Source organism: Phodopus roborovskii, unplaced genomic scaffold (genome assembly GCF_943737965.1).
Source record: "Phodopus roborovskii unplaced genomic scaffold, PHOROB, whole genome shotgun sequence".
NCBI lineage: Eukaryota > Metazoa > Chordata > Mammalia > Rodentia > Cricetidae > Phodopus > Phodopus roborovskii.
Genome location: NW_026126546.1, coordinates 4,182,658 through 4,203,235, shown reverse-complemented (window position 1 = coordinate 4,203,235; position 20,578 = coordinate 4,182,658). Strand labels below are relative to the sequence as shown.

At 46.9% G+C, this 20,578-nt stretch overlaps 1 protein-coding gene across 1 annotated transcript in view; it reads right to left on the bottom strand.

The window, feature by feature from the left end:
* The window catches only part of Clnk (cytokine dependent hematopoietic cell linker), a 231,548-nt gene that overhangs the window by 55,466 nt on the left and 155,504 nt on the right, over nucleotides 1-20,578 (bottom strand). Inside the window, exons 3-6 of the mRNA XM_051200215.1 lie at nucleotides 17,271-17,299; nucleotides 8,048-8,085; nucleotides 4,148-4,289; nucleotides 2,217-2,326 (exon numbers count right to left, since the gene is read on the bottom strand). Of these exons, the coding sequence (XP_051056172.1) occupies nucleotides 2,217-2,326; nucleotides 4,148-4,289; nucleotides 8,048-8,085; nucleotides 17,271-17,299 (319 nt within the window). The remainder of the gene's footprint in view (nucleotides 1-2,216; nucleotides 2,327-4,147; nucleotides 4,290-8,047; nucleotides 8,086-17,270; nucleotides 17,300-20,578) is intronic.

Below are 20,578 nucleotides of genomic sequence, written 5' to 3'. Positions count from 1 at the left end.
CTGTGTGGGTGAACACCTGCTTCACACACTTCCCAACCGCCATCTCTGGTCACTGCCTCCTCCCTTAGGTTACGGGCGCTGACTCATTCCTATGCTTCCATTGCCCAGCACAGTGCTTGGTGCATAGTATGACCTCAGTTTGGGGCAAGAGAGCTGCGATTGGCTGGAGGAACTGAGATAAGAAAGGGCCCGTGTAAGGGTTATTGAAGATCCAGTCCACAGATAGTTTAATCTCAAAACTAGTAAGAAACGGCCACACAGATAGTTTAATCTCAAAACTAGTAAGAAACGGCCTTTGTGGGGGAAAATAAAAAGAAACTGCCTTTGGAGACGAGGTTGCTAATGAGAAAGATAATCTACTTGCCACGAAAACTTCCTTACTACATCGCTGAGGACTTAAGTAAAACTCCGAACCGAGACTGAGACCTTGCTGAATTTATAAGGAAATTCCTCTCCTTCCAACCATTTGTCTTGTCACTCAGCTCAGTTGGTTTACAGCGACGGGTTCATGGTTTTGTTTTTGAAGTGATCTTTGAGAAAGAAGAAACTGAGGCAATGTAGAAGTGTGGGCGGTAAGACAGGAAGCCGGGATCTTGCCATGGTTGGGTTTTAAGATGGGGTCCTATGTAACTCAGGCTAGCCTCAAGCATGTCATGTAGTCCAGGATGACCTCACTGTCCTCTTCCTACCTCCCAACTGTTGGCATTACACGAGTGTGACATAGTATCCAGCTTGCCATGGCGTTTACAAAGCCAGATGAGCTTATTTTCCCCCAGGAAACATATTTCTCCAGATGAAGGCATGTGTGTACCGGCATGTCAGAGAGTTTGAAGAAGGAGATCTCAGATCTTCTAAGTGCCTTCTGTGCCTTGTAATCGGGCCAGGGCTCTTCTGGGGTTAAAGGCATGCGCCACCAAGCCAGACCTCAAGTGGACCTCATAAAAGGGCCGCTCCAGCTCCATTTCCTCTCTTTTCAGTCCCTCTCCTCGTTCCCTTGTCTTCTGCCTTCTGCCATGTCATGATGAAGAAAGAAAAGCCTTGCTGGTTTTGGCACCTGCATCTTGGGCATCCGGACTCCAGAAGTATGGGCAATAAATCTGGTTCATTATAAACCACTGTTTCCCATAGACAATCTGTCATGTGGGCACAAGACAGGCTGAAGGGTGCTCACTATCAAGAGAAGCTTCGAGTCTAAGGAGCAGGGTGGACTAGTGAATGGTGTCAGGAAAAGAGACTCTAACAGTGGCAACCCCCCTTCATAAAATCCCGGGATCACACCAATGAAATCCAGTTCTGTTGAGACTTTCTTGAATTGAACATGGTGTTATAGAACTTCTGGACAGGTACTCATTGACATGATTCTACATGTGCCTGAAGCCTGTCAAATGTTCTCATCAAGCGCTGAGTATATTAATCAGAATTCTACAACTGGGAACTGCATAACTGTACAGCTTATGCCGAAGAGCCCTTGCTCAACTCAGTGCAACTTATTTTTGTGACTGGATTCAGTGTGAAAAGAGAGGAGCCCGGGTATGTTAATGTGACAAGGACTCCTCATATGATTCTGTCTGTTTAGAGAATACTAACCTGGAATGTATCAGCATATTGTCACCAATGACATTCAGACCGGGGGTGAGTATTTTATGGACATCTATAGTAAGAGTATTGGTCATTATACATTTTATTAAAAATAAGAACCTGCACATGTATCTAGTGCATTTTCATTTAATTTCCACAAATATATTTCCATACAGTTATCTCCTCTTCCTCTAGATGCCCTTTTAGGCCAGCATGTAAAATTCCTGTCTGGTTTGTGCAGGAATTACAGATGTTCAGAAGGCCATGATACTTCTCGCTGCCCCATTTGACAGTTGACAACCCCAGGCTGATAATCTTGGCAAAATGATGTGTTATTATCAAAGAGATTCATGTTTTAACTGAGCATCTGAAGAGTGCAATGATAACTGTAGAAGATGGAACTTCCGTAGTCTGATGTCTGGCTCACAGTCAGTCTTCAGCAAATGTAAATTTTCTTTCTTTCTAGACTCCTCCTAAGGCCCATGATCCTGTAAGTCACACTCTTCAGCTCCCCCAAGCCTGCCCTACCTACTCATCCTCGGCCATGATGCCTTGCGGGAGGAGATCTGGGGAAGATCTCTATGAGCTAGGGGTAGTGTCTGCCTCATGCCGGGTCCTTAGGGTCCCCTTTTACTCACTTCTTCCTGTTGCCTCATCCCTACTTTCCGGGTTTGCTTCCCAGTGGGAGCAGACGCCTTGGGAGGTAACAGAAGAGGAGCCTCCATCAGATCCTTGAAGTAGCGTGTATCTGTGGAAGAAGGAAGCTGGTAAGCTTGTGCCTCATGAGCTGGCTAGATTCAGCATATTGCTCAAACTCATGGAGACATCCCAGTGCAGGTACTAGGTAGACAAGCAATTCTTTTTGAGGGGATGGGGTTCAGGGAGGAGGGTAGAAGCCAAGCCGAGTTTATTACAGCATCTCACATGGCAGTCATAAGCTAGTTCCAAGACAGCTCGGGCTGTTACACAGAGAAACCATTCTAAAACAAAGACAAACAAACAAACAAAACAACCTGAAAACCGCCCCCCCCAAACCAAACCAAACAAATAAATAAACAAAAAACAAAAAGAACAAAAGAGTAAGAGTGGACAATGACCCAAGGGGACTGTTGTGGGTAGAAAACACTCTCTAGTATATAGAGTGGCCAGAGAGATCATTGTGAAAGAAAAAACAAAAACCAAACAACAACAAAAATCCAAAACAAACCACTTTCAAAGAGGCAGGGCAATGCATGGGAGATCTTCAAAGTCTGTCACATCATTTGGAGCAGGGCCCAGGCCCTCCCCCATGTATCTAGGCTGAGAGAGTATCCATGTGGAATGGGCTCCCAGAGTCCATTTGTACACTAGGGATAAAAACTGTTCCACTACCAGAGGCCCCACAGACTGCCCAGTCCTCCCAATGAACACCCACGTTCAGGGGGTCGGGGCGGTCCTACGCTGGTTTCCCAGCTATCACACTGGGGTCCATAAGCTCCCCCTTGTTCAGGTCAGCTGTCTTTGCTACCCTTCATTTTTTATCCACCCGAGAAATGCTACCAGTTCTTGAAGATTCATGCTATGTCACCTATTTTATTTTTCTTTTCTGTTTGAATATTTATTCGTTTGATTTCAGACAGGGTCTCCTACCATGGCTCAGGCTGGCCTGAAACTCACTATATAGCTCAGGTTGGTCTTAAACTTGTGGCCATTCTCTTGCCTTAGCCTCCTCAGTGCAACCACAGACAGGAGCTACTGTATCCGCCCCTGGAGCCCACCATCCAATGCCATCCTCCTCTTCCCTTTGGTACTCTCTTATAGCATTTCCCTGTTATCTTTTTTGATCAGTTGGTAAGTTCTAGAATGCTGACAGCCTAGTGTAGATACTCAGTCAGAGCTTTCGCGTACTGAATACAAGGCAATAATTATCATTATCATTTTTCTTGCCTCACCACACAGCTCAAGCAGGCCTTGAACTTGAAATCCTCCTGCCTCAGCCTCTGAAGTGCAGGGGTGTGAAGGCTGTGTGTCATCTTACCTGTTCACCCCCTATAAGACAATTCTCCCTAAAGAAAGTTCTACAGGTTCATGTCTGTGATCCAGGCCCTCAGACATTGGGTGTGTTTCCTCCTTCTCTTGACAGTGGAATCTGTCAACAGAGAATCTGTTGACACTGCCCTACGTGGAGAGAGGTAGGGTGGGCATGGAGCCAGCCTCCTTCCCTTCTGATGAGCGCAATGTTACAACCGGGTCCGTTCACAGGCTGGCAGCCTGCAGAGCGAATCAACCTTCCCTTCCTGCTCTCCCTCACCATGCAGACTAACCTCACGTGTCTCATATGCCTGTCTTCCTGCTTGGCCACTTCTCCCAATGCTCCCCCCATGGGGACAGGCCTAAGGCTCAAGCGGACCCTGCCCTGACGACAACAGTAATCGAGAACAGAAATTGACTCATTTAACTTCAGAGGAACTCTTTGGGGCTAGTTCTTCTGGGAAGCCCGTATTCAGACAAAAATCTGAGTTCTGGAGGGTGAGCCTGTAGTCACTGCGCACTGCTACACATGAACCTGCCTGTTCAGATCCCCGGGTACCTGCATATTCTGACTCCTGTATAGGTCTTGCTGGTAAAATCTTCATCGACGGCCACGCCTTTAGCAGCTGGAGCTCAGGGTCTTCATAGTCATCGTCGCTGTGGCATTTCTCTCTATCCATGGCTGCAGCCAAGTTCCTTCTCTAAGTGGGCGGAACACTGGAGTGAGTCAAAGGGAGGGACCACGCGACATGTCTCAGTGCTGGCTTAGGGGATGACGATGATTCTTTTGCAGCAGATGTTAAGATTCTGGGATCTAAGATCTTACATAGATATGTCATTCTTGAGATAGAGAGAATTCTAGAGGTGTCTTCGGAATATCCTCATCTCTTTGATCATGCAAAGACCCATCTTGCCCTGCTGTGAGGGGATAGGGCAGGGTTAAGTTGTTAATGAGTTGACTTTAAAACACAGAGGATTCTGGATCATTTGGGCACCCCCCCCCCCAGTGTTTTCAGGAGTCCCAGAAAGTGAAAAGGGAAACTGGGTAGTGATGTTACATGCGGGAAATCAGGAACCCTGAGAACCAGTACAGCTTAGAGCTAATTCAGCAAGGTCTCAGAATACATGGTCAGGTCCCATTCACAGTTCAGTTTGCATGCAATGGCAACAGCAATTAGTTTTTCTATAAATTACCAATAGCAACCTGAGAACAAAACAGGAAAGAACAACAGCAAAATATCAAGAAGAATTTAGCCCTTGAGGACCCTGGGCCACAGAAGTGAAGCTTGTGCTAAAAACCTGAAGGCATACTGCTTGAAGATCAGGAAAGAGACCTTAACGAGTGTGAAGAGGCTTACTGTTCATGAGCTGAGGACTTAAGTTGTTAAAATAGAATTCTTTAAGAATTGGTATACACATTCAGTAGGATTCACATAAAAATCCAAGCTGCATTTCTCAGGTAAATTGTCAGAAATTTTTATAAAAATTGACAAGAGGATGCTCAAATTCCTATGACTCCCCATTACATCCATTTAGCAAGGGAAGGACACAGGAGATGCCTCCTGTCGTCTGTCTAGGGGGATAGTCCTTACCAACCCTTTGGCACCTTGACTTTGGATATCTGGCTTTCAGGGCTGAGGTAAAATAATGGCAATGACCTGAATTCAAGCCATCTAGACAATGGTGGCATTTTGCTATGGTAGCCCAAGCTGGCTTACACCCATCTGGGGCTGAAGCCTGGGGATGTCAGGAAAGGGAATCAGTGTACAGCAGATAAATTCTCATTGGGGCGTCACAGCCATTCCTGAGTGTGTGCCATTAGGTTGCATCTTCAGCCAGCAGCTGCTCTGTGTAAGCAGGGACCTGGCAATCATGCAGAGCCACCAGGAGTCACCTTTACCCTGGGAATGTTCAGCTTTACCTAGAAGTGATGTTAGTCTCCATTTGCACCGGAGCGAGAATCCAGGTGGAAAGGCGGAATTACATCTGTAAATCGTGACTATCCGAAAGGTCTAAGGATGGCCATGTGATACCAAGAACCCAAGGACACAGAGACATCTGTTTTCATGCGCATCCCCCAGGTGGTGTCTCAAATAAGGAAACTGTATCTTAATTTCCCAAATATAGAATGACATTGGTGTCTTCACAAAGCCATACAGGTTATAGGTAGGCTGAATCTTTCCAACACCTCCACCTGACCCAGCACCTGAATTAAAAATTATTTTATATCTCAAGATGAAGGGCAGAGAGTACAGAGCTACTGAGTAGTCAGTACAATGGTGGATGGAGAGTGTTAGCCTGGACATGGACCCTTACTCTGAAGAGGGAATTCTGCTTCAGGGATAGGGCAGCCCTAGAACTCCTTTTTGGATTCTTAGTTTATAGTTAAGGGTTAAAAACAAACAAACAAACAAACAAAAAACAGTATAAAGTTGAAGTTGTTGCTTAATAGACTTGACTGTATTGTGGCTTTTCTATAGTAGATTTCTAATATATAATTGGTAAATAAAGCCATAGATTTTAATAAGGCTGAGGATGTAATTATTCCCAAGGGTGTGATTTAAAATATTTATGTTGTAATTTGTCTAGTTACTAGGGTTCAGTTTAATTTTCTTTTGGGTTAGATGGTCAGACTCACACACTTATGGGCCAGTAGAGTCATTAACTCCAGCTGTACCTGTTTATCAAATGGGAGGTGCGTAAGTAAGACTACTCAAGTACTAAAGCTCCCCACTGCTGCTCTGATGGGCGGTGTCAGAGGATGATGGCGATGGGGGAGGTGCACCCTGGACAGCAGCAGATTCTCTGTCCTGTCTGGAAAGCTAGGGAGGAGCCTCAGGGAGCCCAGCTGCTAAGGCAACAGGGCAGGAGAGACCTGTCAGGTCCACCAGGGGAAGTCTCTGAGCTTCCATCTGGGTCAGAGCAAGGGTGCAGGGCATGGTTTAGGATGCTGTGTTCTTCACAGACAAGCTGAGAGATAGGATAAGTCAGCAGTTTTCCCTTCAGTGTGCTAGTCCACATCCCCAGCAGTGCTCCATGAAAAAAGCCCAATAGTCTACATCATCCCCAGCAGTGCTCCGTGAAGAAAGCCTGATCAGGCTGTGTGTGTGCTGAGATCTCAGGCCAGTTGTCCAGGTCAGGTTTAGCAGACCTTGTGATGCTCCAGCTGGAGCAGGAGGAAGACCAGAGCCTGCTCACCCACAGGAGAGGGGATAAATGACCAGGCAAAAAGCCATGATGTCACTGGAGCTGTCCCTCAGAGTCCAAGCATAACCACCGTGAAATTAGCCCTCTTGTCGGGCCTTCAGAGATAGACGGGGCTAAGATGGGACATTTTGGTTGGGAGAGTATTGGTGACAGTATGGGTATGTTGCCACTATGTCCTAGGCCTAGGTTGCAGAGGCCGCGTTCTGACCACAGGGGGCTGCTTCGTTCCTCTGATGGCAGATGGAGGTGACTAAATTGGCTTATTTGGTGGGAGGCTGAGTGAACACAAAGATTCTTGGCATGTGTCCTGTGGCAGGGGCGCAGGACGTTAGATGACTTCTCTCTGGTTGATAGCTTGAGTGAAGTAGAGCCAAGTGCTCTGAGCGTAGTGAAACCGTGAGTGAATGATAGTTTCTGACTCACACATGGGCATGGGCTCCACAGTCACACCTGGAAATGAGTTTGGGGAGGGAGTGCAGACAGGGGCCTCTTGGGGATACTGCTAACGGACACCTTTTGTGTCCTTTGTGCTGCTTCTAGTATTTCCCTGGGAAAGCTTGAGACCTGCTCGAAGAGCTCAACGCGTGATCTGAAGTCACTTTGTCATTTCATCCTTTGTAGTGTTCATGGGGTCAAGAGGTGGCAGGAAGCAGGACGATGGCTTCCCAGGTCACCCAGGGACCAAGAGAATGTACTGGCTTCTACCTCACTGGCCTTAGGAGTGGCTACAGGCAGCATGATTTCCTATTTCCTATTCGCATGTTTAGTGTGATTTCAATATGCTGCTATATAAACTATGTTACGGAATATCCGTGAGTTTGGTGGGATAATTGGTCTGATATGTGTGCTCTTTCTTTCTTTTAAACTCTCAAACATGGAGTTCTAGGAACAGAACGAAAACAAAACAAAAACCCACCAGTGTATCTTTATATTATTAAGTGAACATTGTCATAAAATTACCTTCCAAAAATTTGCTCCAGTTTAAAATTTCACCATGAACGTTGTAAAGTGCCTGTCTCGGAACATACACACCAGCACTGTGTATCAATATTTTCACCTCTGCCTGCTTTAGCAATGACTGTGAGAATTGGAGCACGGGCTGAAATGCAACTTTCTTTACCAGGACCGAATGCCACTTGGAAGAATTGTTTCTTCCATTTAAATTCATCGGGTGACGTAAGAAGAATCCCAGACAACAGCACTTACTTTGTAAAGATCAGAGACTAAAAGTTAAGGAACACAGCAGACTCACATGATCCTGAAGAGGCTCGAGAACCGCCCTACATCGGCCTGTCAGAAAAACACAGATCACGTGTCACTGCAAACCCAATGCCAGCGCGCAGCATCAAAAGCCTGGGCCCTGGTTTCCACGAGGGACTCTTGTGTTCATTTTGATTTGCTTTTGTGATGGGAGAGCCCTCCACAGCGCCTGGCCTGCAGTCAGGCAGGACTGGGCAGTTGAGGAGGAGGGTCCCCAGCACCACAACACAGCACAGGGTGCTTGCAGATCTTTGTCTGGGCACCCGCCTCCTCCTGAGCCTGCAACTACTTTGTGGGCAGAGCTCACATCTCTTCCAGGATCTGTTCCCAGCTCCAGGCATGCGTCCCAAAATCCAGAAGTGGAGCCACTGAGTTTTTGTTAGAACAATGTAATTCAGCTCCCCTATTTGGCTCATTTGTGACAATGGCTTACATCATCTGCCCACTCATACTCTGTTTTAAAATTTACTTCCAGATTATGCAAAACCACCCAAGCACTGCTCACACGGGTGAAGAATCTTTGCTTCCTCGTAGACCGCAAGTTCCTTAGTTATGTGCTTAGTTTTTGTAGTTATTAGTCTGCTATGAGGAATGTAAAGCAGAAAATAATTTTACAGTCACGTCTGTTTTATCAGCACACATGCGAGATGGTTCCTTAGGCTTCAGGACTAGAGGCTTCAAGCTTCTTAAAGAGGGGTTCACTTTGATTTAATGACACACATTGTTTCTAAGAGTGCATGCTGTCCCCTTTCCTTTTGGCTGCTAGGAACTTTAGACTTCCTTGCGTGTGGTCATTGTATCCCTGTCCACACAGAGCACTGTGGGGTCTCCCACCGAGGACCAGTGTCCCTGGGTCTCCCAAATGTGCCTCCTGTCCTCTCCGGGTCTGTCTGTGTCTGACTCACCTGTAACTCTCACACACCCTTAGCTTCTCAGAGTCAGTATCCATTGCCATCTGATGTCCTTGCTTCCCGGACTTCCATCTTGGGCCATCCAGGCCATATTTATGTCATTAAATCATTCAGTGCTCATTTCCTGTCTCCTTCATGACACACACACACACACACACACACACACACTTAAAGAGATGTGGCGTTTGATGATTTCTGTGTCGTGAGTCTACCTGTCTTACCTAGGGAAGATTGCCTTGTCTTCGTGTTCTAGATTTTCCATCTGTTTTACCATTGGGGGGGGGGTTTCCATACATACTTTTTAAGCATAGTCTTTAAGGTGTACATCCATTCATGTCCCTGTCACCCTGGATGGACGTTCAGATTCCGTGAGTAGACCCTTGAGCCCCTCCCCTTGCTCTCTTTCTCGTACCATCCAGTTCTTTCTAGATAAATATATTGGTTACTCTCTGTTGCTGTGATGAAAACCTTCTTGTGGTAGGAAAAGATTCAGTTCATTTTACAGCTTGTATTCTTTCGTGAAGGGAACTCAAGGCCAGAACCAGACGGCTGGAATTAACGGCAGGGGCCCCGGAGGAATGCTGGCTTAGTGACTTAACTGCCAGGCTCATGCTCACCTACCTTTCTTACACCTCCCAGGACCAGCTGCCTAGGGTGGCATTGCTCACAGTGGGGTGGCCTCTCACACATCGATCATTAATGAAGAAAATGCACTTCAGACTTGCCTACAGGAGACATTTTTCTCCTTGTGGTTCCCTCCTCCCTGAGGACTCTAGTTTATGTTAAGTTGACAAGAAGCTGGCCAGGACATAAAATTCTCTCCCTTCTCAAAGCCCAGGTTAGCTCCTCAGAGCTCTGCCTCAGGTTGGCCCTTATTCTCTGCTTCCCTGCTTGTTTCTTTGTGGTCTAATTTTAGCAAGAACGCCCTTCCACTTCTCACTACCAACCACATCTAACTAGGATCCTCTAACATGCTCCTTATCTAACAGGATCCTCATCTTGTACCAGCCCCCAGGTGGCATCTCCCCCCCGCCCCCCCCCCACTTGCCTTCAGTAAGAATGCTGTTAGGTGGCTTTTATTATCCCCAGTGTTTCTTCTTAGTAGTTTTCCACCCTGAGCCTGGGCTGGGGGTTCTCACTTTTCTTTCTTGTATTCAGACTGAAGCCACATTCTCTACTGCACCTGTAGTCCCTCTCCTGACCTGATGGTGGTGGAAACAGTCAGCAATCGCTTCTTTAAGGAATCTGAAAGGTCCTTCTCTTCTTCCCTTCCCTTCCCTTCCCTTCCCTTCCCTTCCCTTCCCTTCCCTTCCCTTCCCTTCCCTTCCCTTCCTTTTCCTCTTCTTTCTTACTTCCCTTTGGACTCCGTACCCCAGACTGTTTTCAAGTCCTTACAGCAGTCCACGCTCTTCTGCTGCAGTGACACAATATTTTCCTCTAACTTTGCCTGTGCCTGTATCCTCTGGTCCTCAGATCCCACTTAGAATATCCTCACTGTTCTCCCCTCCCCCAACCTTGTCTGGCAGTGGGGTGACTCTGCAACTCACCCTGCCCCATTTCCCTTCCCAGTGGGTGCTCAGCTGGGGTGACTTCCGGTACCGGTCAAGCACGGCATGGGTTCTATTACCTGGGATTCAGAGAGTGAGCTAGATGTCATTGAGGATGGCTACAGCCTGATGCTGGGCCCTGCATACAACAGTTTTGCATCAGCTAGTGGCAGACAGGGACAAGGGGGGCCCAGAGTCCTGAGGTGTCTTGGAAGATGTTGGACAACTGTGTGTTCACATCAGGTTGGGATGTGAGAACAAACACCCCGTATGTCTCTCATCCCTGACACCTGTAGTCCATTCATTATAGATGTGAGTCCTGTTCAATTAATACATTGGTTTCTCCATAACATCCAGGAATGAAGCCAGTAGATACATTTCATAGTCCTTGATGATACCGATAGCCCAGCACGTTACAGAGACTGGTGGTGTATGGTACTTGTATACCATAAAGAGTCATGTCATATACGGCCTATGACTCATTGAAACTACCCCCAGAAAGGGGCCAGTGACGGATTCCCAGGATCTCAAGTAGACAGACCTTAGCCTCCTCCATTGCCAGAAGAGCTTGGACTTAACCCTTTCTCTAGCCATGCTGCAGATTTCCACTGCAATGGTTCATTCTTCCTGGAACTCAAGCATTGACTCATGCTGTGGTGTAGACCCTGAGTGCCTGTGGTTCTAGTGTGGGGGTGGTGATGCATCTTCCTGAGACATCATCCCTACTATGAAGGTCCTTGTCACCATGGGTCTACAGCAACCAAGACAACTAACCATGTATCGAAACCTCTGAAATTATGACCTCAAAAACAAACAAACAAAACACCAAAACACCACCACCAACAACAAAATAACCCAACAAAAAAACCTAACCAACCTACAAACAAAAACCCCAACAACGTTCTCCTTTTATGTTGTCTCAGATATTTTGTCTGGAAAAAAGGAAAAAAAAAAAAAAAAAAACAAAACAGAGAAAGGAAGTTGCTCAGTAATCTTCCATACCAGCTCCAAATGGTGAGGGTTGTTATGAGGACCTGGGGAGTCACTCATCACGCACAGCACAGGTCCCGATTAGCACCAGGGAACACCCAACTTCTGGGTGGCCCTCAAGGAAAACATCCTTCTACAAAGAACATTCCTTTGTGAGTTATATTTAAGAGGGATGCGAAGATGAACTTGTGAGATGTCAAGCCCAGGGCTCTGCTGACAGCCAACAGCAAATGCTCCAGCCCTACTGACATCAATGTCCACGATTGTCCTCTTGCTTCCAGAAGCAGAGACAAAGATGGTAAAGGCACATGGCCAGCCCCTTTCAAGCTAAGGTCCCCTGTTCATGGCGCCTGGCTTGTCTCGTGTGTTTAAACAGTGAGGTATGAAAGGAGGGGAGACTGAGCAAGGGTGGCCCTCCGTAAATCTGAGGAATTTGGTCTACTTTTCATATATGTTTTCACAGTGCCATTCTTTTTCAATTTTGAGAAGAGGTGACGGAGAAGTTGCCTCCTTTGTATAATGTATGACAGTCCTTGAAGTCCAGCATAGCGACACAGATCCTGAAGGAACGGGTCTCTGGACGTGCAAGACTGGTCCATCTTCTAAAAGTTATCCTGGTGGCTTACCATGGAGATAGCTACTTTGAGGATATCATGAGCAGGGAGGTCCCGGGACAAGGATATGCTTCCTTATTTGAGGAGACAAATAAAATGGGAGGCCTGTAGAGCTTTAGAACTGTTTCTTCCCTCAGGAAGCAGGGCTGGTTAGCAGGTCTCAGACAGGAAGTCTTGTACAAAACTCAGTTCTGTTTTCATTTCTGCTGTGGGAGGGTCAGGGGAATGGAGAGGAAAGTGAGGGTACAATGCCTCGGCTCGATTCTAGAGCTACAGGCTACCAGTTAGCCATAGCCAAATATGTATTGAAAAACGAAGGCTCAGAGATTGCCTTCTGTCCATCTCTGGATGTGCCAGGCATCTGGGCTTTTCCCTGGATCCATGTGCCACTGGAGGCCTGCTGGGTTTCTGGCCAAGTGGTGGCTGTCTGTGGCCACAAGTCCAAGTTCTGGTCAATGTATTCTAGGCAGAGTATCAACTCACAGTTGCCAGGATCCTTTCTTAAGTTGTGACTCACTTCCCTCTTTTCCTCTTGCGGTGTGATGTACAGGGGTCATTACCATGGGTTGAGGCCAACACAGTAGAGGAAACAATAAGACAGGGAAATGTTTGGATATTCAAGGATCTCTCAGAAGCAGAGATGCCCACAGGCCTTAGGAAGGTTATTTCTAGGTTCGCCTTATGTAAGAACAAGATATATGGCATGCATTTCTCATGGTTGAGCCTCCGTGGAGATTTTTTACATGTCTTGCAGCCTCTAATGTTTTTGCTCCTTGGAGATGTGAGCTTTGGAGCTTGCAGGATACATAGCAAAGTCACTAAGCAAATCTGGGAGGAAGGCAAGTACATTTCTTGGAGGCTAATGGGTTGTTCTAGGTTCAAATCCTGGCCTGTCATTTTCTGAGCACATGGGCTCAGGTAAACACCTTCACTTATAACCTTGGTTAACTGATGTTACCCTGTGGAAGGGTTCAGCAGTATGGCATTCTAAATAGCTGCTGAGAAGTTTAGTCTATGTTATCAAGGCAGAAAATCACAGCTTTCCAGAGTGTGTGACTTTTTGGCTCAGTGCCCTGGAACAATGTGCAATGTGCTTGTCTTTTCAAATTCAGCCACATAGCCCAGTCAAGCCTATAGCTCAGCCTTCTGCTCCAGCATGGGAACTTACTTGCTTTAAAGTTATCTGTGGCTTTTCTAGTGCTCAGTGTCAGTGACAACCAAATGTTGACCTTTCACAACAATTCTTCAAGCCAGGTCCTTCTCATCCAGGAAGCTCAGGGATTCAGTGGCCACACTACCATCTGGCGATCCCTTTTGTAATGGATGAATGACAAAGGCTGACGTTGTTTGCTGTACAACCCCAAATATAATGTGGATTTGAGCTCTACTCTACTGCTTTCTTGCGAGCCTGTCTAATTTCTCTTGGGTTCAGTCAATCTTATTTATATAGGAGTCTAATAAAATCAGTCCCACAGCTAAGCCAGACAAGGTTATAAGATGCCTGGCACACACTACGGAAAGAGAAGCTTTCTGCGTCTCCCAGCTCTATTTGCTGATGCACAGCCCCTTGCCTCGGATACCACGAGCTGCCAATTCGCAGTCCCAAACATGGAGAGGAAATGCTCACTAGGAGCCAGAGCTCAGGCCTAAAGTTGTCACCCAGTGGTCCCCGGGAAGTCACTGCCTTCACTAGGTTTTCATCTCTTCCTCTGGAACGCACATGCTCAGTTGGGTCTGTCAGACCTTAACGTTTCATTTCTCTGTGGTTGTAGCTGTCACATTAGGAACCAGCGGTAAACTGGCTGGCTAGATTAGACAGATGAGTGAAGGAGAGGCAGTCCTCACCCCCACTCCTCAGGGAAGAAACCCCAGATTAACACAGTGGCTGTCCAGACCACCATCAGAGGCCTCTAGGTGGGGACATTGTGGGTATGTAGAGATTTCTTTTTCTTTGTTTTTTGTTCTTTGTCTCAGCAAGCCATTCTCTAAAGAACATTCTAGAACTACCTGCATTGGAATTATCTTCTTAAAAAGAATGCTTCCTTGGCTTCAGCAAAGGGCAGCCAAAGTAGAAACCTTGGGATGGGCTGGAGGTCTTGCTTGTGTGCTCCGGTGATTCTGAAACACACTGTATGTTGAAGGCGACTGTTAGTCCTTGGATTTGCCAGTCTTCGGGTGACCCAAAACTGTGACTTTTTCTTCCAAGTGTGTTGTGAGAGCCTCACTTTAGCTCGGCTGCCGTTTTCGTGATTTGTTCTGTCCATTAGTGTTCTCAAGCATTGGGGAGAAACAGACTCATGGCCCTTCCAGTTCATTTAGCTCAGTTAATGCAATGCACAGAATTAGCCAGCAGGGGTCGCTGGAGGCCCACATATTTTGTACCCACTGGCGTGTCTACTAGTCTTAAAAATCTTTACTACTTTTTCTTTTAAAAGTGGGAGAAAAATCAACCTTTAATTGATTTTTAATACCCATTACCTTAGAAAACTAGAAGGACAAAACCCAAATGTTTCTGGAAAAATGAAATATCTCGTTTCAGCCAATTTCTTATTTCCCCCTGCTCTGCCCCAGCCTATGGGGATTTTAGGACAGAGGGACACACTTTCTGAACAAGGTTGTCACTTGTCCGGGATTTCATTCCATAGGCGCTGGAAGGAGGTAGCTCACAGTTATCCTGTTGGATAACAGCACCACACTCTGAGGGGGCAGCTACCCTGACACATCCTTTGCATCCCAGGATGAGTCTGTCTTATCCAGGCCTGGAGGGTTTGCTAAGCATTCAGTTTTTGATAGATTATTCCTACTATATAAAACTGTATGGTTCTGTGGAAGAAATTGTGAGACACAGATATGCAAAAGAGAAGCAACGTCGAGTCACTGACACAACTAATATAAATGTTTGATTGCCGACATTCCCTCACCGTGACACACAGATACACATAGAGAGATACATACACACACACACACACACACACACTGACAAGCACAGACACACCACACACACACACACACACACACACACACACACACACGGTGGTGAGGAAGAGAGGGAGAGGAGAGAGAGATAGAAATATACACACAGAGACACAGAGAGATAGACACAGAGACTCAACACAGTGGTACATTAATGTCTTCTTACATTGTGCACATTGTATGAGATGCTCACATATGTACACACACCGCAACATGTGCATCTATACACCTGTTCATATTGTACACAATGTCTTCCTGCCTGTTCTTTCACAAACAAGCAGCCATGGGCATGAACAGACTTCCTCAGTAAAAACAGCTGCAAGGAATTCTCTCTCATGCATGACCCATCATGTGTTCGACAAATCCTTTAATGAAAAATGCAAACACCACGAAGACCTATGAGAATGGGTGACTGTCCCGAGATGGCCATTCTCTGATGTCAACCTTCATGCATGTCCTTAGTTACACCATATTTGTTACAGTTTTGCAGACCTTTGAGTGGTCTGTGACAGGCACCTTGAGATCTTATATACAGTTTTGGAATGGTATAGTAGATGCATCTGTGTCTGGGCAGGCATGGGCATTTTTTTTTTTAATCTGAGTTGACTTTTTAAAAATCTTTCTTTTCCCTGTATTTATAGAATTTTGTCAATGAAATGGAATATGCACCTTTGAGTTTTTCTCTGCTTCTAACCCGAGATGGAGAAGGTAATACAACTGGCTACATTGACATGCTGTTTCACTCTCATGGTTTCCGAGTTACCATCCGATGTAACCAATAAACGGCTTTATTGCCCTGGGCAAAGCCCCTGAGAGTGTTCTAGTCTCCTCCAGGACTCCAGTGGGTGTTCAGAGAGACTGGGGGGGAGAAAAAGGCATCTCGGAGAGCAAAGGGTCTGGCAGCACAGTTTGGAGGCATTCCCCTTGGAGGACTCAGGCCTGGAGGGGAACTCACTCAGGCAGACTGAGGGGAGGAGGGTGAGTGCTGAGCACCATCCATTGTTTAGCCTCACATTTCACTTTGGGACTGTGCCTTGGCTTTTGATTCTATTGCAGTCTGTGCTGAGTTGAGTGCCGGGTGCACACTGCAAAGTGCCCTGCAAGGAACCTCTCCATGCTTGGCAGGCACAGAACTCTGCAAGACTCATGCACTAGTCTATGCGGCCTTGAGCAATGGATTAGTATTTATCCCTAGTATATGAATGGACTTTAGGAGCCCATTCCACATAGAGGGATACTTTCTCAGCCAAGATGGGGGAGGGTCTAGGCCCTGCCCCAAATGATGTGACAGACTTTGAAGGCTCCCCATGGAGGGCCTCACCCTCCCTGGGGAGCAGGATTTGGTGAGGGTGAGGGAACTGAGGTTGGCTTGTAAAACAACCTTGCTTCAAATTTAAATAAAACAAGGGGAAAGATTCATGCACTCTCTTGTACACTTCTTCTAGCCCAGTGCCCCTTTGCTCGCTCACTTGCATCCTTACCAGCCCCCCTTTTCTAGCGGGGTGCTTTGGGTCCTCGCATTTTCCTACTGCACCTATATATGTTTTGGAACCTTGCAATAGAGAGTTGAATGGACTGGGCACTAGTGAATAGCTTGGGTCTCTTCCTGTTTCACAGAGGGAGGAACTCGGGCCCACAGTGCAGCGCCAGGATACCCACACACCTGCAGATTTGTGGGCCTGATGGACTAGTCAGCTATGCTCTGGGGCTAATGCTTGCTAATGGGTGGTGGGACACAGCTATCTGAGATGAATGCATTTTCTGAAATCTTGCCTAATGTACATAACTTGCCTGCAATCCAGAGCTACATCAGAGGCGATGCTCCGGATGTCTCAGGCTAGACCACAAGAAGGCTGTAGCTTCTATCCTGGTTCCTCGAGTTGCTGTTCTGTGGGCTTTCCTTCCTGGCATGCACTCTCTTTTAAAACCCTGTCGCCAGTGAGTGACATGCCCAGCCCGCATCAAGGGCTCTAGCCTTTTAACAGTTGTCCACTTGTGTGAAGGACCCCGGCTGTCTGAGTCTTCTCCACTGAGACCCAGACATCCATACAGTGCAGAGAGAGAGACAGTCATTGCTTCTTCATATGCACAACAATGATGGGAAGTCAGAAAAGAATAGAAAGGAAAGCCCAGTAGGCCAGGCTGCCTCATCACTTAGAGGGCACAGAACCCATGCTCACCTTTGGTACTGCTGAGGTGCGGCCATGACCTAGGGCAGAAAAGTGAACAAACGTGAGTGTCAGCTACTGAATTCAACACTGTCTCCAAAGTAGTGGGCCCTCCCAAGATGCGTTTCACCACTCCTTCTGTGAAAACTGTACATGCATGTTCATATATGTATGGGTGCACAGGTGTGAGCGTGCATGTGGAGGTCAAAGGGCATCTCAGTTTGTCCTCAGGTGTGGTCCACCCTGACATTTGGACACAGGGACTGTCATTAGACCGGAGCTCACCATGGATGCTGGGCTGGCCAGTGAGCCCCAGGGATCATCTTATTTCCACCTCCCCAGTGCTAGAGTATAGACATGTACTACTGCTTCTGGCTATACATTCTTATTTAATTTATATGTGGGCTCGAACTCAGGTCTCTTAGGCTTTGCCCCTCTGAGCAATCACCCACCCGGCCCCAGCCAGTGTAATCCAAACAGGAAGCAAACCCTTTGTGTTTGTATTACTGCAAGCTTGAAGGAATGTTTTGTTAGAAGCAATAAAGAAGATAGTAGACATAGACAGGGGGAAAAAAATCAGTACCATGCACATGTGTGTGTATGTGTGCAATGAGGATGCATGCATACATTTAAAATCAAAATAGTGTATTATTGTGTGTGAATGATGCATGCATGTGTGTGCATGTATGAGTATATGAGTGTGTGTGTGCATGCATGTTCCCATGTCATAGCACATATGTGGAAGTCAGAGGACAGCTCTTTGGGGTCTCCCACCCTGTAGAGGCAAGGCCCCTCATTGCTGTGCTTCATACCCCAGGACTGTCCATCCTGTGGGCTGCCAGGCAATGCAGCGGGGCTGCCAGGCAATGCAGCGGGGCTGCATTTACAGATGCCTGCCCTAGCACTAGGCTTTTTGGGTGGGTTACAGGCATGGAACTCAAGTCATCAGGATTCCATCAGTGCTCTGACCCACTGGGCTGCACACAGGCCCATAGACACATTAAGATACATAGGTGTTTAAAATGTCTTTGTATGAGATTGGGTAGGATGCCACTGTGACACTTTATCATGCAGCGTCACTGAAAAAAAAAAAAACACACACACACACACATTTGTTGCCTGTGTGGCACTTTTCAAGCAGATTTAGTTTCCTACTAATTTTGACAACTGTAAACAAGATTGCAAATCTCATCCATCCTAGCATTTTAGTCTCATCTCTAAATATCTTCATGGACAGACAATAATCCAGGTAAAGGAAAGCGCCGAGTGGTGCGGGCATCCTCAGGCCCTCGTGGCACATGTCTCAGATGCTTTTGGCTGGGTTGTATTGACTCCTATTAACTTACATTCTTCACTAAATGAGAAGTGGCCTCCCGCTGTGTCTCCCCACCAGGATCCACGTTCCAACCCCACTTTACCTACTCGACGACGCTTACCACACCTGAGATGACTAAGGAGTTTGAATTATTACATGCGTTTCCTCTTTGGTCAATCATGTGTGCACGTCATTGTTCATGTTCTGATGTCAAGTTCTTGGCATAGTCACAAATGTCACCCTTGGACGGTGGCCCCCTGGGAGCAACTTTTCCCTAGATTTGGGCTCTGATCTGAAAAGCCCCAGGGCAATCTGAAAAGCTCCAAAGGGCGCTGCTTCCGTGAGCCGACTTGTTTGTGCATTTAATAACCCCTGGCTCTCTGTGCACACCTTTCCTCCGAGGCTCTCTAAGTGCGTCACAGCTGCAATTAATTGAGCATCGCAACACACATTGCGTGTAAATATTTATGAGGCCTATCTGGTGGCTGGGACGTTGGGCACACAATAGTTAAGCAATGAAGCAATGGTAACCAGGAGACCAGAGCTCAGGAGTCCAGATTCCTGCCTATTCTGATGCCATCCCTTCCCTAACTTCATCTTCCAAATGACCTCGGGGAACTTCCCATATGAAATACAGGGCACAGGGCTGCGCAAACAGCCTGATCCAGACAGTCACCGAGAGGCAAGGAAATTGCCTCAAGCTCTGCTTTCCCTCCAGCCTGCTCTCCCTACCCATTCCTGTGGGATGCGGAGGGAGACATGGTACATCGGCAGCCTGGAGCCCTGTGGTTAGCGGTTGGTGCCCTTTCAAGTTGCCTGAGCTTCAGCAGAAACTTACAGTACATTACCTGGTGAGAAGCAAATCCTGCATGAGGGGCCTGTGAACACTCTCCTGTTACCCTAGACACATGGTCTCTTCCCTGACATCCTGGCCTGTCATTAGTCTCGCAAGGCCCCCAGGTGTACAACTTAGGATGTGCAATAGAACAAATCTCTGTGACTGTGTCCGGTGAGTCACTATGAATGGAGCAAGTGTCCCAGGCACTGCAGGGGGGGGGGGTTCAAAGTGTGCTGGACGCAGATGTGAGCCTCAGGAGGAGCCTCCCGCAGGTCCCAGAGAGGACCCTGACTGTTGTATCCACTGTCCTCTGACTTTGGCCTCCCCGGTGTTTTAGAATGTGACACCGGAGATCACATAGTCTGATTTGCTAGTTCCACAGGGAAGCTGAGGCCTGAGATGGCATAGTTGCCCCCTCCTCAGACCCTGGACTGAGGCCCTTTGGCACACAAAAAGCTGAACAAAAGATGATGGAAAAACAAACCAAACTAAAACATTGAGCGCCTGTCTGGGCACTCACCTGGTTCCCCTCTCCGTCAGTGTCTGACCTATTTACACTTATCCTCTCCATTTCTTTTCCCTGCTGACGCAACATTTTTATTTTACCTTTATGGTTTGATCAATTAACAGATTGTTTTTGAGATAAGGTCTCTCTATAGCCCAGGCTGGCCTTACTTTGAACTCGCTGTAATCCCCCTGATTCAGCTTCCCAGGTGCTGGGATTACAGATACGTTAACAGCCCAGCTTCTAGTTTTATTTTTGACTTACAGAAAGCCATAGATGTCACTGTACAGATGCTGTGAAGAGACAAATAGGATCCAGCATGGCTGTTATGATGACAGAAAGTGGAAGGGAGGGCTGCCAGGGACAGGAGAAGGATGGGGCATTCAAGGGGACAGTGTTTTGGCTTTTTACAAGAAAGCAGGTCTTAGAGATGATCTAGTGGCTGCAGCATGCCCGTAGTTATCGGTACTGTGTGCACAGCTGAATGTTTGGGAGCTGATCTCATGTTATGTGTTTTTAGGTTTACGCATGAGTAATGGTAAAACGCAAGGGCAGAGAAAGCGTTTGGAGGCAGTAGATACAGGTTTCTGGCATTGGTTTCAGCCAACTGGATCTCCATTTTCCACTCTGCAGATGTAACTAAAACTTAACCTGCCTAGAGC